General features: G+C 35.2%; 1 protein-coding gene across 1 annotated transcript in view; it reads left to right on the top strand.

Moving 5' to 3' along the window:
* The window catches only part of LOC128213450 (uncharacterized), a 59,346-nt gene that overhangs the window by 30,355 nt on the left and 11,705 nt on the right, over positions 1–17,286 (top strand). Inside the window, exons 47-82 of the mRNA XM_052919151.1 lie at positions 197–407; positions 535–800; positions 939–1,155; positions 1,328–1,570; positions 1,771–1,908; positions 2,140–2,334; positions 2,454–2,702; positions 3,416–3,629; positions 4,770–4,939; positions 5,379–5,534; positions 5,644–5,766; positions 5,910–6,035; positions 6,847–6,984; positions 7,218–7,331; positions 7,621–7,881; positions 8,016–8,132; positions 8,317–8,442; positions 8,628–8,753; positions 9,184–9,315; positions 9,766–9,843; positions 10,090–10,275; positions 10,467–10,586; positions 10,771–10,893; positions 11,498–11,629; positions 11,836–11,955; positions 12,170–12,430; positions 12,623–12,729; positions 12,966–13,122; positions 13,785–13,916; positions 14,262–14,339; positions 14,706–14,882; positions 15,041–15,157; positions 15,615–15,734; positions 15,898–16,026; positions 16,490–16,612; positions 16,909–17,166. Coding sequence (XP_052775111.1) covers positions 197–407; positions 535–800; positions 939–1,155; positions 1,328–1,570; positions 1,771–1,908; positions 2,140–2,334; positions 2,454–2,702; positions 3,416–3,629; positions 4,770–4,939; positions 5,379–5,534; positions 5,644–5,766; positions 5,910–6,035; positions 6,847–6,984; positions 7,218–7,331; positions 7,621–7,881; positions 8,016–8,132; positions 8,317–8,442; positions 8,628–8,753; positions 9,184–9,315; positions 9,766–9,843; positions 10,090–10,275; positions 10,467–10,586; positions 10,771–10,893; positions 11,498–11,629; positions 11,836–11,955; positions 12,170–12,430; positions 12,623–12,729; positions 12,966–13,122; positions 13,785–13,916; positions 14,262–14,339; positions 14,706–14,882; positions 15,041–15,157; positions 15,615–15,734; positions 15,898–16,026; positions 16,490–16,612; positions 16,909–17,166 — 5,740 coding nt within the window. The remainder of the gene's footprint in view (positions 1–196; positions 408–534; positions 801–938; positions 1,156–1,327; positions 1,571–1,770; positions 1,909–2,139; positions 2,335–2,453; positions 2,703–3,415; positions 3,630–4,769; positions 4,940–5,378; positions 5,535–5,643; positions 5,767–5,909; positions 6,036–6,846; positions 6,985–7,217; positions 7,332–7,620; positions 7,882–8,015; positions 8,133–8,316; positions 8,443–8,627; positions 8,754–9,183; positions 9,316–9,765; positions 9,844–10,089; positions 10,276–10,466; positions 10,587–10,770; positions 10,894–11,497; positions 11,630–11,835; positions 11,956–12,169; positions 12,431–12,622; positions 12,730–12,965; positions 13,123–13,784; positions 13,917–14,261; positions 14,340–14,705; positions 14,883–15,040; positions 15,158–15,614; positions 15,735–15,897; positions 16,027–16,489; positions 16,613–16,908; positions 17,167–17,286) is intronic.

Genomic DNA, 17,286 nt, shown 5'->3' with positions numbered 1-17,286 from the left:
AATAGAGGATACTTGTAAATTTCAGTGGTAAATATTTTTTATTTCACGAGTTTCAAAATTGATAGAAACTATACAAATCATCGAAAAAGTATGGGTTTTTTATATTTTTCTGTGTTACACGTATAAGCTACCGGTATGTTATATTAAAAGAATGAGTCTGTCCACTTTAAATGACATCATCAGATATTTGCTTTAGATATCCACATTTCAACTTGCATTAGCAACGGATGGATGGAATACCTTTGTATTATTTTCTTACCCAAAAGACAAAATGAATTGGTCCGTTCAAAGAACCCAAAAGGTCGATGTTTGGGTCGGAATTTCTGTAAGGGGTAAAAAACTCTTCATTGACCAATACTCTAACACGCCACCAGTACTGCAAACAGATAAAACTGCTGCTACAAAAGGTTGGTCATAATCTTCTCTGTACATGTATTCAACGATTTTTATCAGCAACATTAAAATCAAAATGATTGTTGATTAGTTCGTAATAAGAAAGTTGTAGCTATGACTACATAGTTTCTTAATTAACAGATCTAAGGGGAGCTATGATAAAAAGACTTTCCGACGAGGATTCCGTGTTACAAAACTACGCAATGGAATGTATTGACTGGTATACTGAAACCAAATACAAAACGATAGAAATCATAGATATTTCGAGCCGTCTACCCGACTGTCCTTGTAACACCTTTTCACTTTGGAGGGACCCATGGTTTACGCTTAACTGGCGCTGGTGGTGGTGGGGCAATATCGATTGTATTGACATGCTACCTTCGGAAAGATTTAGCCCATATGGAAAGGTAAAAGCCTTCAGTATTTTGCAAATATATAAACTCGTTCATTTACACTATTACGCAACCTAACATGCTTATATTTCTTTAAAATGTGACAAATACAACAAATGAAAAGAAACACTAAGCTGTTATTGACTATTATAGGAGTGTTGTTATGATGCAAGATCTGGACTCTGGATCAGTGACGAGTTTCCACAAGCTGGTGGTTTGTATCACCATCACCCACGTACCTTTCCCAAAGAGCACATTAAAACTGACAGTGGCCCAAAAGACAGTTGTTGTGTAAAATCAGATTTCTGCCATCTGTATTATGAGCTGCATCCTGTTGGCGACTGTTACAGAGAGAGCTGGTTCAACTTCGGTAGGATTTTGATTTGGATGTTCCTGTTATAGCGCAACAGTTAAAGTATTGGAGAAGCTTCTGTTGCAATGTTTACTTAATATTAACTAAAATGTCTTCTTTTAAACTCGTTACATATCACAGTTGTTTATCAATAGCCATTTTAACTAAACGTGTGATTGATAAATTGTAGGATTCTTCTGGGGTGATCCCCATATTCGCACGTTGGATGGAAAAACGTTTATCTTTAATGGACTTGGAGAGTACGTTCTTCTAATGATTCGTACCAACAAAACAGACGTTGATCTTCAAGCCCGTACAAAAAGGGCTGTAAAAGCTGATGGCAGTTTATCTCAAGCGACGATTTTCACCGCATTTGCAGCGAAAGATAATTTTGGAGCACGCTTTCATGTTGAACTTAATACAACAGACGACGGTGTGTTTTATTGTTTGAAGGAGACATTGCATTTTTTGTAATCCCTTTTACTTGACAATGAATAATAAGTTATAAAGTTAAATGCTGCAAATGATTTAACTGTGTCGTGCTACAAATACCCTCTTATCTGAAGCTATGCAGTTATTTGTTAAATACATGCACAATGTTAGCCCAACATATATGTAATTAATGTTTTACAGGTTTGGTTCTTTATGGAAATGGCGCTGACCTTACCGAACGATTCGGTACTGAAAAGTCATTCTCCTTTTTCCCGACTGGTGGAAACATTTCGATGTACCGCGAAAACGACACTCTGAAAATTGCCTTTATTGAGAGCGGTAAGAATGGAAGGCATTGGCTTTGTTACATGGTGTTGTTATTGTTTTCTGACTGCTCACGAATAGTTGATGGAAGAAGTCGATTTTATTTCAGGAAAAAATATTTTGTTCTTATTTGAAACATCAATCAAAGCATAGCAAAAGGAACGATTTTGGCTGTTTTAATTGCGTTTTTACATATTATGTATATTTGTTTTGTGGTTTTTAAATTATAATTCTTATAAATTGCAGACGTGTCGTTTGAAATAACATTTGGAGTTGGCATGCTTTCCCTTAATGCTATTGTTGGCAAACAGTACAAAGGCAAAACTTTGGGTCTTCTTGGAAACTTCGACGACAAGCCTGATAACGACTTTGTTACCCCAGACAATGTTGTTCTGGCACCAAACATTTCGGAGAGCTCTATATTTCAATACGGACAATCATGTACGCTATTTAGTTATCTTTGTTTGAGTTTAATTGTCGCTTCATTTGTTAAAGTTTTTTTTTTTATTTTAGTTATTGAAGTTCTTTTCCATAATTCGTTCGTTACTCTTTTATTTCAGGGGAAGTAACCAACACCAATTCAGCATTCATCTACAAAGATAACGAGGACCACCAAACTTACCAAAATAACTCTTTTACTCCGAAGTTCCTATCCGATGCGGATCCCGAGATCGTACAAAATGCTATTGAAACATGTGGAGAAGAAAACATCGCATGCACTTTTGACCTTGTCTTTACAGAGGATAAAAGTGTTGCTGAAAATACACTCGAGAGGGATATGAAGTCAATTGAACTTAAAGTAGACAACGGTATGTTTAGTGTTTGCAAATATGCCATAAATCAGAATGTGTATACTGGTAATATACAGTGAAACATATTGGACTGTGTATTTATGGATTTTTTGTATTATATTTCTCTTATCAGAGCGGTTACTAGTAGCCCCTTGCAATACGCTGCATTTGGATATATTACAACAATATTTAAATATACGCACGCTACTTATTGGACGGGAAAATGGCACTTAACAGTTTCTGAAATGATACATTGCACACGTTGCATACGCTTCGCTCTCCTTATGTATTCATTAAATAATAATTTAACTGACCGTTACAAGGCGATACCTAACAATCCTTGATAAACATACCTAGTTTTTTTCATATCGTATATATGTACTGTGTTGTTTGTGGAGTGTTGTTCCATGTTTCTTATTTGTGATTTTTTGTTTTGTTTTGTGTTCTATGTCTTTGGCGTTTACCCTGTGCCATTAAACGGTGTTTATGTTTAAATTTTGGCTACTGAGCTTGTTTTTCACATAAATATGGGGTAGTTGGTGAAGTCACTTTTACTTTCAAAATATCACTTGTGCATTTACTTGTAGTACATCAAGCTACTAGTACAGTTGCCTTTGATTTTAAAGCGAACTCTTGTTTTAATGTAAATGTAGGCTCTCATATATTTGCAAAATAAATTATTAGATATTTCCTGAATTTCCTTAATTTGGTTTTGGTGCACTGTTTTACAGAGAAACGTACACCGAAGTTACAAACATGCGGAAGCGTTTGGATTCATCCTGGAGAGGCTACATCATGCAGTATTGACTACGACGATGACACTGTTGAAATTTCCATCATGGACTATAATACGACGGTCGCAAACAATGTTATTCTTAACATTGATGAGACAGAGAAAACATTGAGTATCTCAGCTGCAGGCCATTCGCCGTCTTTTGACATACGGTCTGTTGCTATATTTTTGTTCACTAAGTTATATGGCAAAAGATGAAAGTGAGATGCTTATAAAAAAAGTGCTATAAATAAATTTTATTGTTAACGATTTCCATAAATGTACTAAAAAAAATAATCATAGTAATTAAGCTTTATTCACAATCTTAATATTGCATCGGGGTTTTTTAATATCGAATTTTTCGACACTCTAACAATATAGAAACTAGCCAAATAGTATAATATTACATCAAAAACAAGTAATTGCTGAAGAAACATATTGTTTTTTCTCTTCTATTTATTCACATAGACAGTGAAGCATGGATTTGAAGCTGAATGTTGTGTGATTTAAACAAACCAAACTTGTTGACAATGCTGGATCTACTTGATCTACTTTTAATTGTATACAGTTTCACTGCATTGTTTGTACTCCTACGCGGGATTGCGAAATTTTATCATTTACAAATTGGTTACGTTAAACTAATGCTATTTTTCTTTTTAGAAAAGTAACTTTTTTAAATGGTGTTTAATGTAAAGTACGTTAAACTACGTTTAAGTGGAACTTTCATCCCTTAAATGGTATTTGGTGTCGTGAACCACTAGAAGTTACAGTTGTTTCGCGTACAGATCGATCAATTAACTGTAGAATATATAGGAAATGAATTTAGTTGTTTATAACCTTATCTTAAGCAATGAGCTCACATTTCACACAAATAATGGCGCGAGAGCGTAGCTTATTCAATTTCGTTGAGACTGATAGTAGTTTTAGGTGCGAGCATTGAGTTTGTAACAGGAAACCGGAAGAGTCACACAGGCACATGTTTTTAAAAAAGCAAAAACATAAAGCGCTACAAGTATTAAATGTAAAAGAAAAAGAAAGATTGATGTAATAAACATAGAACAAGGTAAGTGATGAATGAAGATAAAGATTAACATGTTCGGTCCAAAAAATAGAAATAAAAGATTAACTCGCCAAAGCTAGTGTTTTTTTTCTATTTTCTAGGCCTCAAATGATAAACTTGATCCTTATTCTACACATACCTGTATTCCATATAAATACAATACTTGGATGTTTATCAACAATTTGTTAAGTTTTATATATGATAGCTTTACAAGAAAATCATCATATGTTGTATTCCAACTTGCTAATTATAGGATGACTGCAAGGAATGTAGACAATATGTGGTCGCCCATAGCAACAGTGGTCGTGCACTATTGTACTGGATGTAGCGAGCATGGTGTATGTTCTAACGTCACCAGAGTAGATGCAAGAAACACAGACCTCTTCAAATATATGGCGTGTGTTTGTGAGGAACAGTTTAATGGTAAATTTATCACTATGCAATTTTTATCCAATTTAATCCCCTTGAACCACGAGTACAAGGCTAGTAATGTATTGTCTCGTATTTCTAGCTTAGTGTCTGGTTGGGTTTAAAGAGTTTGTTGGTGTTTTAACAACATATATGTCAAAATCATTATATGCTGTTCAGATATAAGATTTAGTGGGATAACACGCACGCACGCACGCACGCACGCACGCACACACGCACACACACACACACACATATTTATATATAATCCGACTAATTCTTACATATGAACAGCTTATAATGATTTTGACATATAAGTTATATACATATGTGTGTGTGCGTGTATCCATTATTTATAAAACTTATTTTGGCGTGTTTTCTTTATCATTATTATAAAAAAAATATGCTCAAGTGCAGTCATATAGCATTTCCATTAACGTCACTGTCTATTCAGGGACCGACTGTGAAGACGATTTTGACGGGTGTGCTTCGTCGCCATGTTCCCTTGGTCGCACTTGCTCAGATATTTACAACCATTCCGCTGGCGGATCTTCATATACCTGTGGCGGATGTCCTAATGGATATATTGTTGACAACAACAATTGCGCAGGTTCATCATCTTATTCTTTTACTTATCATAGAACTTATATAACTGATATGTATTGTTGCAATCGTAGTGTTGAGTATTAGAGTATTTGTGATTTAATTTGCTCTTTCAGATATTAACGAATGTCAGACAAATGTTTCCGTTTGTGAGCAAGATTGTGTGAATACGGATGGAAGTTTTCAATGCTCTTGCAACTCTGGCTACCGCCTCAGTGGAAACCGTAGAAGTTGTTCAGGTTTGCATTCTCAACATTTGTTGTTGTTTTTTTCTCGATTTTTATGTTCTCTTAACAGTATTTACTTTTAGCATTATGATATAAATTATCTATCATAATTATTTAGTTTATAATACGAACTTTACACTGTGTTCTTGTTTTAGACATAAACGAATGCGAGGAAGCTCGTCATAACTGTACTCAAGTATGTTTAAACAATGACGGAGGTTTTGCATGCACGTGTCATTCGGGATTTCTTTTCAACGAAACCCTCTGGGATTGTATCATTGGTAACTATTTTAGCTTTTCACTTTTGAAATAGAGTGGGAAGGCTTTTATGAAAACGTTGAGGTATTGTGATTGTCTTTGTGTCGGCGGCGTCGTCGGCAAGCAACATCTTTAACCTTTGCCAAAACTATCAAGATATGCAAAAGATATTACAATGATCATAGGTTTTATGAATCAAGGTGTTTTCTTTGGCATTACTTTGCCGAAAAATGTCCACTTGTCCGACTGCATTAAAACAACAGACGACCGTTGTCGATTGGTCCACGGCACTTCTGTTCAATACTAGCGATGACAGACGATGTATTTTTTTTAACTCTTTTATCTGTTCATATTTCGATTTTAAGGTAGGAGAAAAACAGAATTAGTAACAGTACAGACTAAGGTTTTATGATGAGAGGTATCTATCGTTTTGTTGCCAATGTAAAAAGATATTCAATTAAATAGGGTAAATAAAAATGGATATACACCGATATCTTTAGTCTGTATTGTGTTATACGCTTATATTTTGTTTTACGCTTATATTGCAATACTTCCGGTTGTTTATTCCATCATACCGAACACCGTTTATAAGGTCACATACTTTCCGTCACGCGGTTTTTACAAAACCGGCGAATAAAACTTTTTCTTGGTGTTTTTGCTTTTTATGGCTTGTCACGTGAAAGATGACCGATGAAAAAACCTGAAATATACTAACTATATAAGTTTAAATCGTTATATGATTCAACACTTCTAACATTACGTTTATAAATAGAATAAAGATGATGATGTTATCTCTTTTAAATCACAGTATTTTATTATTCGAATTGATTTCAGACACCGATTATGACCCATGTCTGTCAGCCGATCTTGACTGCAGAAACACGTCGGGATGTACTCTGAATCTTGCAAATGTCACAACATGCTTTTGTGAAGACGGGTTTGAACTTGATGCGACAGGACTGAACTGTAAAGGTCAATAACGTGTTCCTTTTTGTATCAGTTTGGTATAACTGTTTATCATGCGAATAAGCAAACGTTGACGTTGCGCTTTTGGAAACAGGGTTTACTTTTTAATGCAAAACATATATCAGAAAACCATTGTTTATAAAAAACAACAACACACAAGCAGTTTCAGTTTGAAATTCAACTTTTAAGGCTCATTTTTTGACAAAGAGAAAGCAAATTATTTTTGTTTATTTTTACAGACGTCAATGAATGCAATAGAGGCGCCTGTCAACAAGTATGCTCCAACACAGTCGGGGGATTTGAGTGCAGCTGCTACCAAGGGTACAGGATCGACGGGAAAACTGAGTGTATACGTATGTATGGTTGATCCGTTTATTCATGTGTTCTGTATAAATTCTTGATTTTAATTGAATTCATTATAAATTGTTTCTTTTTAAGACTTACTTTCCTTTAAAAGCATCGTTAATGCCAATTAAAAGTTGTCTAATCGTTACTAAACATGCAATTTTAGGCGTTTGGTATGTTGTAATTTCACTATTGACTAGAGATACATTGTATATACATAATCGAAGATATTGGTACGAAGGATTTATTTATTGCTTTGTTTTACTGTTGTTTCAAATGTCACTAAATATTCTTAAGCTTGCGAATCACCATATTACGGCATCAACTGCTCAATCCAGTGCGCATGTTCAAGTCGAGGAACGAGGGAATGTAACTCAGTTCGAGGATGTGTTTGCGAGGTCGGATGGAAGGGTAACACGTGTGATGACGATGTAAACGAGTGTGAAGATAATCCGAACATATGTGCCGATCCACTGACTCGATGTAAAAATACGGAGGGGTCTTACTTTTGTCAATGTATCACTGGGTATCAGAAAATGACTAATGGAACATGTACAGGTACAACATATTTAAAAATCAAGCTTTATTTTACGCATCGGTTATACCTTTCCGTCACCACTTGTCTTATTATGCTAATTAATCTTCAGTGTATTGTTTTGCGAACTTTAACGCTATGATTTTGTGTGTTTAAGATATCAATGAATGTCAAATTGGAACCCACAACTGCAGCCAGCAATGCGTGAACAATGTCGGCAGCTATTCTTGCAAATGTTTGAATGGATACACAAGAAATGGAGACCTATGCGATGGTAATCCATAGTTTGACTTTTTAATTATGTTATATAACTATCAATATTTAAATGCGGGGTAATTGCAGAAATTAAAGATAATATTATTTGGAGAAAAAGTTTACTAGCAGTACATTGTTGAACATCTCATCGAGTTTGATAATTTGCAATCAAAGTTAAACAGTGTTATTTTTTTTGTTTACAGATATTGACGAATGTGAACTCGGTACATCAGGATGTAAGCAAATTTGCGAAAATGTCCCAGGACAGTTCAACTGCTTCTGTTATTTCGGTTACGAACTAAACAGCGATAGAAAAAGTTGCATTAAGAGTAAGTATTTTCATTTTGTTTCTTGCTTACAACTAATGATTTAATGTTCAAGACAAAATAAGCGTGCAAGGGAGCCTGGACTGGGCGCATACCTTCCTGAGTCTTTAAACAGTAATTCTTAGTTCCACTCCAAATGTAAACCATTAACAGTATATATTGTTTGATTGTTTTTGTGTTTTTTTCAGTTTCGGACCCATGCCTTACATTATTCAACTTGACATGTGAACACTACTGCGTGATCACCGACAACAATGCCCAATGTCGATGTGAACCTGGATACGAGCTTGGAATCGACCAACAGACCTGTATAGGTATACATTAAAACAATAGTAACTGCTGGGGCAAGACTAGAAACCTTTAATTTAACTATGATCGCCAAAGGACAGCCAACAATTTACACATAACGCCATAACGACAACAAACATTAAACATATCAGGGTCACACAACGCAATAAGAACCCGGCACAGTCAGTGACAACTGAAACATAAGAATAAATTGAATAAACTTTAAAAGCGGAAGACAACAACGTCATCCTGAAACCGATACAACTCGTCTCCATAATATTATCAATATTATAAGGACTTTAATTTAGGTTTTTCGTCTCAATGATAATTTGGTCTGCATTTAATGTTCATTTGTCAACGCTTTGCATACTTGTTCATGAATGTTAAGTGTTTGATTTATCTCATATTATTGTTATTCTCCTACTAATGACATATTTATGTACTATGCCTTTCTAGACATAAATGAATGTCAAATCGATGCAAGAAACCTATGCGGACAGAAAGGAAATTGTCGCAATCTGATCGGGTCTTTTCGATGCGAGTGCTCAGCTGGGTGGAAACTGGAAAACGATGGGCGGACATGTTCTGGTGAGTTTTCTGGTGGATTTGAATTACATTAGGGCATGGATAATATCTTAAGATACCATTTTATGACGAAGATTCACTTTGAGAGTATCTTTGCCTTCGTTCGTTTTTGTCATTCAAATCTTTATGCATATTCTACCCCGGAGGCATTTTTCTACTATTCTATTTTTCGGAGGCTACTAATTGAGATATAATCTCGTCATTTAAACGTAACATAAGAACTTTTAAACTGAATTTAAATATTCTAAATAGAATCTGCTTGTTGCCATAAAACTTCAATTTAATGATTATTTAAACAAATGCCTGTCAAGAGAATAATAAATATTGCGCTTTGAGTAAATACCGTCAACGACACTGTAGGAACAACAGTTATGGTCGGTCAAATAGTTTTCACAGTTTATTGGTATCTTTGAAAACGTGCATACTTTTACCAGCTTCTTACTTTGGTTACAGAATGTGACGCACATCATTACGGGATAAATTGCACGGGTACATGTACCTGTATTAATGGAGTTTGCCATAAAGAAAGAGGTATATCCAACGCTTTTTTATGTTTTGCCCGTACGGGAACACTTGTATTATCAAGCTTATTTAGTAGTTCGAATATTTTCTGACCTATTTTCCAAATTTTTGACCTTTTGACTTGCTACCAAAATAGTTTGTTTAACAGAAAAATTATAACAAGATGCATTGCATATTTTGTAATAATTTAAATTTGTTTTAGTGTGTTTACGTGTAAACTAATGTTTTTCATTCGTTATATAAATAATTATTTAGGTTGTGAGTGTAAAAATGGCTGGACTGGAACATCGTGTGAAATAGATCTCAATGAATGTGAAACAGATCATCATGATTGTGACAAATATAATGATACTAGCAGAACATGCGTTAACACCCCTGGAAGTTTCAGTTGTGCGTGTAGAAACGGCTATCACACTGTCGGCGGACTCATCAAATGTGCTGGTAAGTTTGAAGAAAATCATATTTGCAGATGCTCATGCCTTATGACGGCGGTAAAAATTGCCCCGTATTTCGTCCATATTGTAGGTAGTTTTAGCGATCATAAAATATGTTTTAAAATGATTGTTGAAAATAGGTAACCGCTGAGGTGCAGTATGTACAGTTCATTTCTGTCAATTACATGATTTTCTTAGATGTGGACGAATGTTCTGATCCTCGGTTGAATGATTGTGATCAAATTTGCGAAAATACGGACGGAGACTACACATGCTCTTGTCATGATGGCTACCAATTTGTCGATGGTTCATGTCAAGGTTTGTGAGTTTTCTTTAACGTACACTGTGTGTAAATATTAGAGTTACATGTTTCAAAGTTAATAGAATTGCCATAACATAAATCATATCTGAGGCATGTTCCTCTGGCTTAGCATACACCATAGCATATTGTTCATGTTTTCATCCTCATTACATTTTTTAATTGCTGCTTTATGTTTAACAGATATTGATGAATGTAAAATACGAAGCCCGTGTGAACATTTATGTGAAAATTTCGATGGCGGATTCAGATGTTCTTGCTTCCCTGGCTACAACCTCAATCTGACAAATAGACACTCTTGTATTGGTAAATGGTATTGCTGTGTCGCCTGCGAAGCATGGCAGATAATGTGGGATTACTTTTACACTTACGTTTCCGATGAAGAACTTTGAAGACTTATCGTAGAGTTTTAAAACATATTGTGTCATTTATGTCTGATAAATATATGACCCCTATGAATCTCGAAAGGTCAAAATCCATAGGGACCATCTAAAGGTCATTGAAAGGTCAATGCCATGGTGACCTTTACATGATAAAATGATGGTCTATCCCAACAGGCGACACGTCTCTGCTCGAAATTCTATTTTCAATAATTCAGTCATCCTTGTCATAATCTTACACGATTGTATTATGAGTATTAATGTAAGTTTGTGGATAAAGGCACGGTAATGAAATAATGATTGCAGCCAAATTTCACATTGATATTTTATGTTTGTTTGAACTTTCGGCTACTGACATTGTGTCTGTAGTTTTTTAAATAAATATTGGTTCAGACTAATCTATTTAAGCTGATGTGTATCAATCTTGAATTCGTTTCCTGGGCAGAAACCGTTTTTATAACCTTTGACTTCAAGCTTTCTCTTTACATAAATATGCAAGTTTATGCCTTCATTTCAATTCACGTGTACAGCCAAAACAGAATGCACGGATGCGGAGAAAAGCAACTGTTCCGAACACTCCTCTTGTGTCAGCGTTGATGGCAACCCTAACTGTGTGTGTGAAAAGGGATTTGAAATGGATGAAAGCTACCAGCAATGCCTCGGTAAACATTGTTTGTACCCGATTGGCATTGGCTATAGGTTTTAATGTTGCAAATCAGTTTCTTGATACACATGTATTTTGATCTCACTTCAAAATGTAAACTACCATTATAGTAATCTTCTTATAATACTTTTTCTCAAAACATCTGAAAATATTAGGTGTAATAAATCGACATACTGTTGGCATATGAGGATATAACTGTTTCAGATGTTGACGAATGCATTATTGACAGTCCTTGCAATCAGAATTGTGAAAACCTTGACGGGGCGTTTAACTGTTCCTGTAATGTCGGCTTCACTCTTATGGCAGACAGCATTACATGCAGAGGTATTCTATCGGAATAGCGTTTAATCGTAAAATAAAAGTCGAGTTTTATATTAAATAAACGGTGTGTACTTTGGTATTGTTTTTAAGATATCGACAGTCAATGTGGCCTGCGAAACTTTTCGATAACCCATTCTTAACCAAGCATCCCGTTTATACTTACTGTCTATTTTAAATATAATGTCTAGCAACACGTTGTATTATTCTTTTTTTTCAGAATGTGAATCAGGTTTCTATGGATTTGAATGTCAAAGTACTTGTCCTTGCAATCAAACCAATACAGTGTCTTGTAACAGTATAAGTGGAAATTGCACTTGCATGCAAGGATGGACAAATGAATATTGTGATGAAAACGTCAACGAGTGTGTTTCTGATACATACACTTGTCCTGAAAACTCTGACTGCATTGACACGGATGGCAATTACATTTGTCGCTGTAGAACAGGTTACCTAAAAACAGGGGATAACAAATGCACAAGTAAGAAATCACCTCCTAAAAGTTGATAAATAAAAGTATACGAGTACCCGTGAATACGTGTAATTCAATATCATGTCTACTTTGAGTTTTTGTAATTGGTTATTGACCATAAGTCACTTCGAACCGTTTGTCATAACAAACTTCTGGCACCTCTACCCACTGTCTTAACCCATTGCCGTTCATTTCTTTCAGATTGCCCAGATTGGAAATTTGGTACTAACTGCGAAAGCTCTTGCACTTGTTTAAAGGAAACGACCAGTACATGTGACAAAATTGAAGGAACATGCTTATGTGCAAAGGTTGTGATAGTTTTATTTATCGTTACACAACTCAGAATATTTAAGGTGTCACCATTCACATTTGATTTGAGATATAGCATTCTGAACGTGGATTCCTTTGACAATCTTGTAGTCCTAATCGAAGTTAGTTTTACTTCAACACGGTTGCGGATGAAAACGTTATCGTGACTATAAAAATCTGCATGTTTTAATGATTTGATTTTTAATGTTGTGCCCTTTTTGATATAATTATACAGGGATGGACCGGAGACAATTGTACCATTGACATCAATGAATGTGAGGAAAATAACAGTATATGTTCTGGAACACCACATTCGCAATGTGTTAACAAGGACTGGTCCTATGGTTGTGAATGCGTTCAGGGGTATGACGATGTCGACTTCAAATGTGAAGGTGATTCATTGTGCTTTATTTGCAATAGTTAAGTACATGTAGATCTATTTAATTTGCCCAATACATGGTATGCTTCACTGACCGTTTCAATGCGGTAGTCCCATTATATATCGGTAAAACTTCATTTGTATGCGTCTTTGGTCTGTCTGTGGTGTTTCCAGTTGTGTATCTTGTGTTTATGAGTGTGTGTCTCTAGTTAAATGTCGTTAGGGCCTTTGTCTTGTACATCTAAACAAGCTTTATTTTTGATTGTTCGACTACTGGGCTTGTCCCTGTAGTTTTTATTGTACTATAGTGTATTCGAAAGAGCAAAAAGAGAAGCGATACATCAGCATGACTTAATTGTTGAAAATGGAGAAATAAAGATTGCCAGTGTTCTAGATTGACAATCACAATGTCTAGAAAGACAAACGCATGACTCAGCAAATACAAAGGCATATTCAAACGCATTAGATAACAACTAAACAAACACGATCATAAATTCATTCCGGTCCCTATATTTTTAACCAAACGCAGATTCCATGAAATAGAGTATCAAAGCGTCATTTCATCGAATAGTAGCTGGTGCCCTACAAAAATTGTCACCGTTGTCGATAAATATGCTAAAATGTACATATCAATTCTGGTATGAAGGTGCCACTAAATGCAACATTGTCTTGCAGATGTTAACGAGTGCAATCAAGTCAGTCTTAACCAGTGTGGTCAAAAGGACAACTGCAGAAACAGTGAGGGTTCTTTCTCGTGCTTTTGCTCTCCAGGATGGAAATTAGAAGACGACGGACTAACATGTGCAGGTAATTTGATCGGAAAATGCAATCATGTTATGTGTATTTTGTATATATTATACGACATTTTTAACATATTTTATCATTTCTTTCAACGGATAATTGCGACGCGCTGTTTCTGACACAATATGCCATTTGAATCGTTAACCTTAACGAACAACCATGAGTCGATAAACCACAGTTGAGTGAGATATTGGCGTGTCTTGTTGTTCTACCCATAGAATGAAAATACTGCAAATGTTTCATTCTTTAAATTAAGATTAGCTGAAAGATGAACACTAAAGTCAACGGAATTTACACTTACGACACCAAGTTAAAATACTTGTTGCAGAATTATCATTTTCATTATTGCAGAATGTGACGGCAATCATTTTGGAGAAAGCTGTTCCAACATCTGCAACTGTGTCCATGGCGTTTGCAACAGAATATCGGGTATTAGCATTATTATGTATTCCTGAATAGTATTCATTTTAAAGATATCAATGTTACAAAGTCATATAAAATGTTGCAACACTGGTCGATATCATTCTTGTTAAGATCCAATGTTAATGTATATTAAGAACCTTACAACAAGTGTATAGTACATAACGATATACAATTGGGTTATGGCACAAGATATAATCAACATTAGAAACGGTCATTCCCGCAAAGTGTCAGGAAAGAATCGTTTTGTTAAGTAAAAGAGTATCTCAAAGAGTGTTTTGAATATATAGTCATAAATGTATCAAAACTATTTTTCAGTGTTTTATCAATTTTGAGTGTTCAACAACATGCTTGTAGTATCTATTGTGGTTTAAGGTTGTATGTGCGATAGTGGCTGGGAAGGCGATTCTTGCGGGACTGATGTGGATGAATGTGGGTTCGTTGACTGCACTGATCAACACCCAAATACGATATGCGTGAATACAGACGGGGGTTATGCTTGCAACTGCAAGGAAGGGTTTCATATGGAAGATGATAACAGTCTTTGTCAGGGTATTGCTTCATATGTTTCTTGCTGTTGTTGTTTTTCTTTTATATGTATGAGAGTACATTTTTTGTTAGAGTTTGAACATTGGCAATACTAACGATGTTCTTGTACGAACGTCTGTGTGAAAAACGAAAGTGAATTAATGCTCCTAAACTGATTGCAGATATTGACGAATGCGCCGAGAATCTACATGATTGTGATCAGATTTGCTTAAATATTGAAGGCAGCTTCGAATGTAATTGCTTTGATGGATTTACCAGAAACAACAACTCTTGCAAGGGTATGTTGCATATCTTAATAAAACAAACCTTTGTAGGTTATCTAACCAAAACGTATCAAATTTATGACTTTTTACACGTCTTGAAAACAGCATCCATCTAACTATTTCCGATTTACGTTATAATTGTAAATATACAAGTAAAAGTATGTATTGTATGTTTTTAGAGATAACAATTATCGATGAAGTAAAATTGAAATTTTAAATTATTAAAAAATTTAAGCCCTGCTCACATGTCCAATTCAAACGCCACATATGACTGGGATCTACGTCATATCTGAAATGACGTTTCGTTTGCATACAAATTGGTGCGCTTTTCTGATGAAAAAGTGACAATCGTTTTGCATCCTTTTTAAACAACAACAACATGTGCCAAATCGAATTTGTTTTTAATTTAAAGTTTTGGTTATCTAACTGATGTTGGTTGGTAACGATGAAATATGTCTTCTTGTATTTTTAGATATTGATGAATGCCTAGATACATCAGTTTGTGATCAGAATTGTGTCAACTTCATTGGAGGTTATAACTGTTCATGCGAGCATGGTTTTACCCTGGCAGACGACAATAAAACATGCTCAGGTCTGTACAATAAAATTTATAAATAGATATAATATGAATGTAAGTTCTAGTATATACCGATACAATATATTGTACTATTATCCCATATCTCTTTTCATTACTGTGTGACGTTTATGGAAATTTGCCAACGATCACGCCTGTAATGTAGTGATTGATTTTTCAGCAATAACTGAATGCAACGACGAAGAAACGGCCGATTGTCCTGAAAAATCCACATGTGCAATTATAGATGCTTATCCTGTTTGTGTATGCGATAATGGGTACAGTATGACCGAGAATAGTATTTGTGAAGGTATCTTATGAGTTTCTGCCTAATTTAATAAGTATTCTACAAGGTAGTTCTTGTTCATTCGAAGATAGATATTGATGGTTTACAGTACCAGAAATTTTAACATTTAACTACGCTGCAAGTAGATCGCGCAGTAATGTCAATTTAGCAATTAAACTTTATTACTCTACTCTTGGGAACTTTTATTATAAATACAATCACTTCACTTGCAATCAATTTAAACTTGATAATAAAACACGTTTACACTATTCAATAATGTTATACTATTATTAAAAAATTACGAACTTCTTATACTGATGTACCGGCATAAATCCGAGGTTGTTTTCGATGAAACATGGCCGAGGAGTTTCGAATGAATTCTTGTTGTGTCCTTTGGTATTGTCATATGACTTGGGTGCCTGTTTAAATTGTGTGTGTTTGTTTGGCCTTGTATTTTCATCAAATTTATATGTGATATATGTTTTAGACATAAACGAATGTGAAAGCGGAACCACTCCTTGTACCCAAGGATGCACGAATTTCCCGGGCGCATTTTCATGCACGTGCGAAGTAGGATATAGTTTACTAGACGACAGAGTTACATGTGAAGGTAAATTATTAATGAGTCTGATTATCATTCTATTTAAAGGTATACGAAACAACATTATATTTTGAACTGGTGTAATCAATTTGTTGATAACAGATTTACAATAACTATATAAGAACGTGTTACGTGTTTTCTGCTTTAGTCGTCGGATACCAACGACTAAAACATTCGCTATAGTCAATTTATCGGAGTAGCGGAAGGATTCGCACGTCGATATCCGACGATGCTGATTAACCAGGAATCTTCTTTCGAATACGTATTTAAATTGTAACACTAACATAAGCGTATAACTTTCCCAGAATGCGAGTCGTGGAGATATGGAGAGAACTGTACAGAATCATGTGACTGCGACAACGCCAGAAGCTGTGATAGAGCAACGGGCGAATGTGATTGCAAACAAGGATGGACGTCTGCCAAGTGTGATGAAGACATCAACGAATGTGAAAATGTCTCATTGTTCGAATGCATGGACCATTCTTTCTGTTTAAACACGGATGGAGGGTACCTTTGCGTGTGTGAAAGAGGATATCAACAGACTGAGGATGAAACTTGTTCAGGTAAGAGGTTGTAGTTTGATGATTTGACGTTTCTTACAGTCTGTTTCATTGACATTTGTGCTCTTCTTCTTGCCACGTCACTGACGCTGTGGATTATGCTACATACATGTATTTAAGAAT

This window comes from Mya arenaria, chromosome 13 (assembly GCF_026914265.1).
Source record: "Mya arenaria isolate MELC-2E11 chromosome 13, ASM2691426v1".
Classification (NCBI taxonomy): domain Eukaryota; kingdom Metazoa; phylum Mollusca; class Bivalvia; order Myida; family Myidae; genus Mya; species Mya arenaria.
The sequence above is the reverse complement of the archived record's forward strand: the minus strand, read 5'-3'. Positions and strand labels throughout refer to the sequence as shown.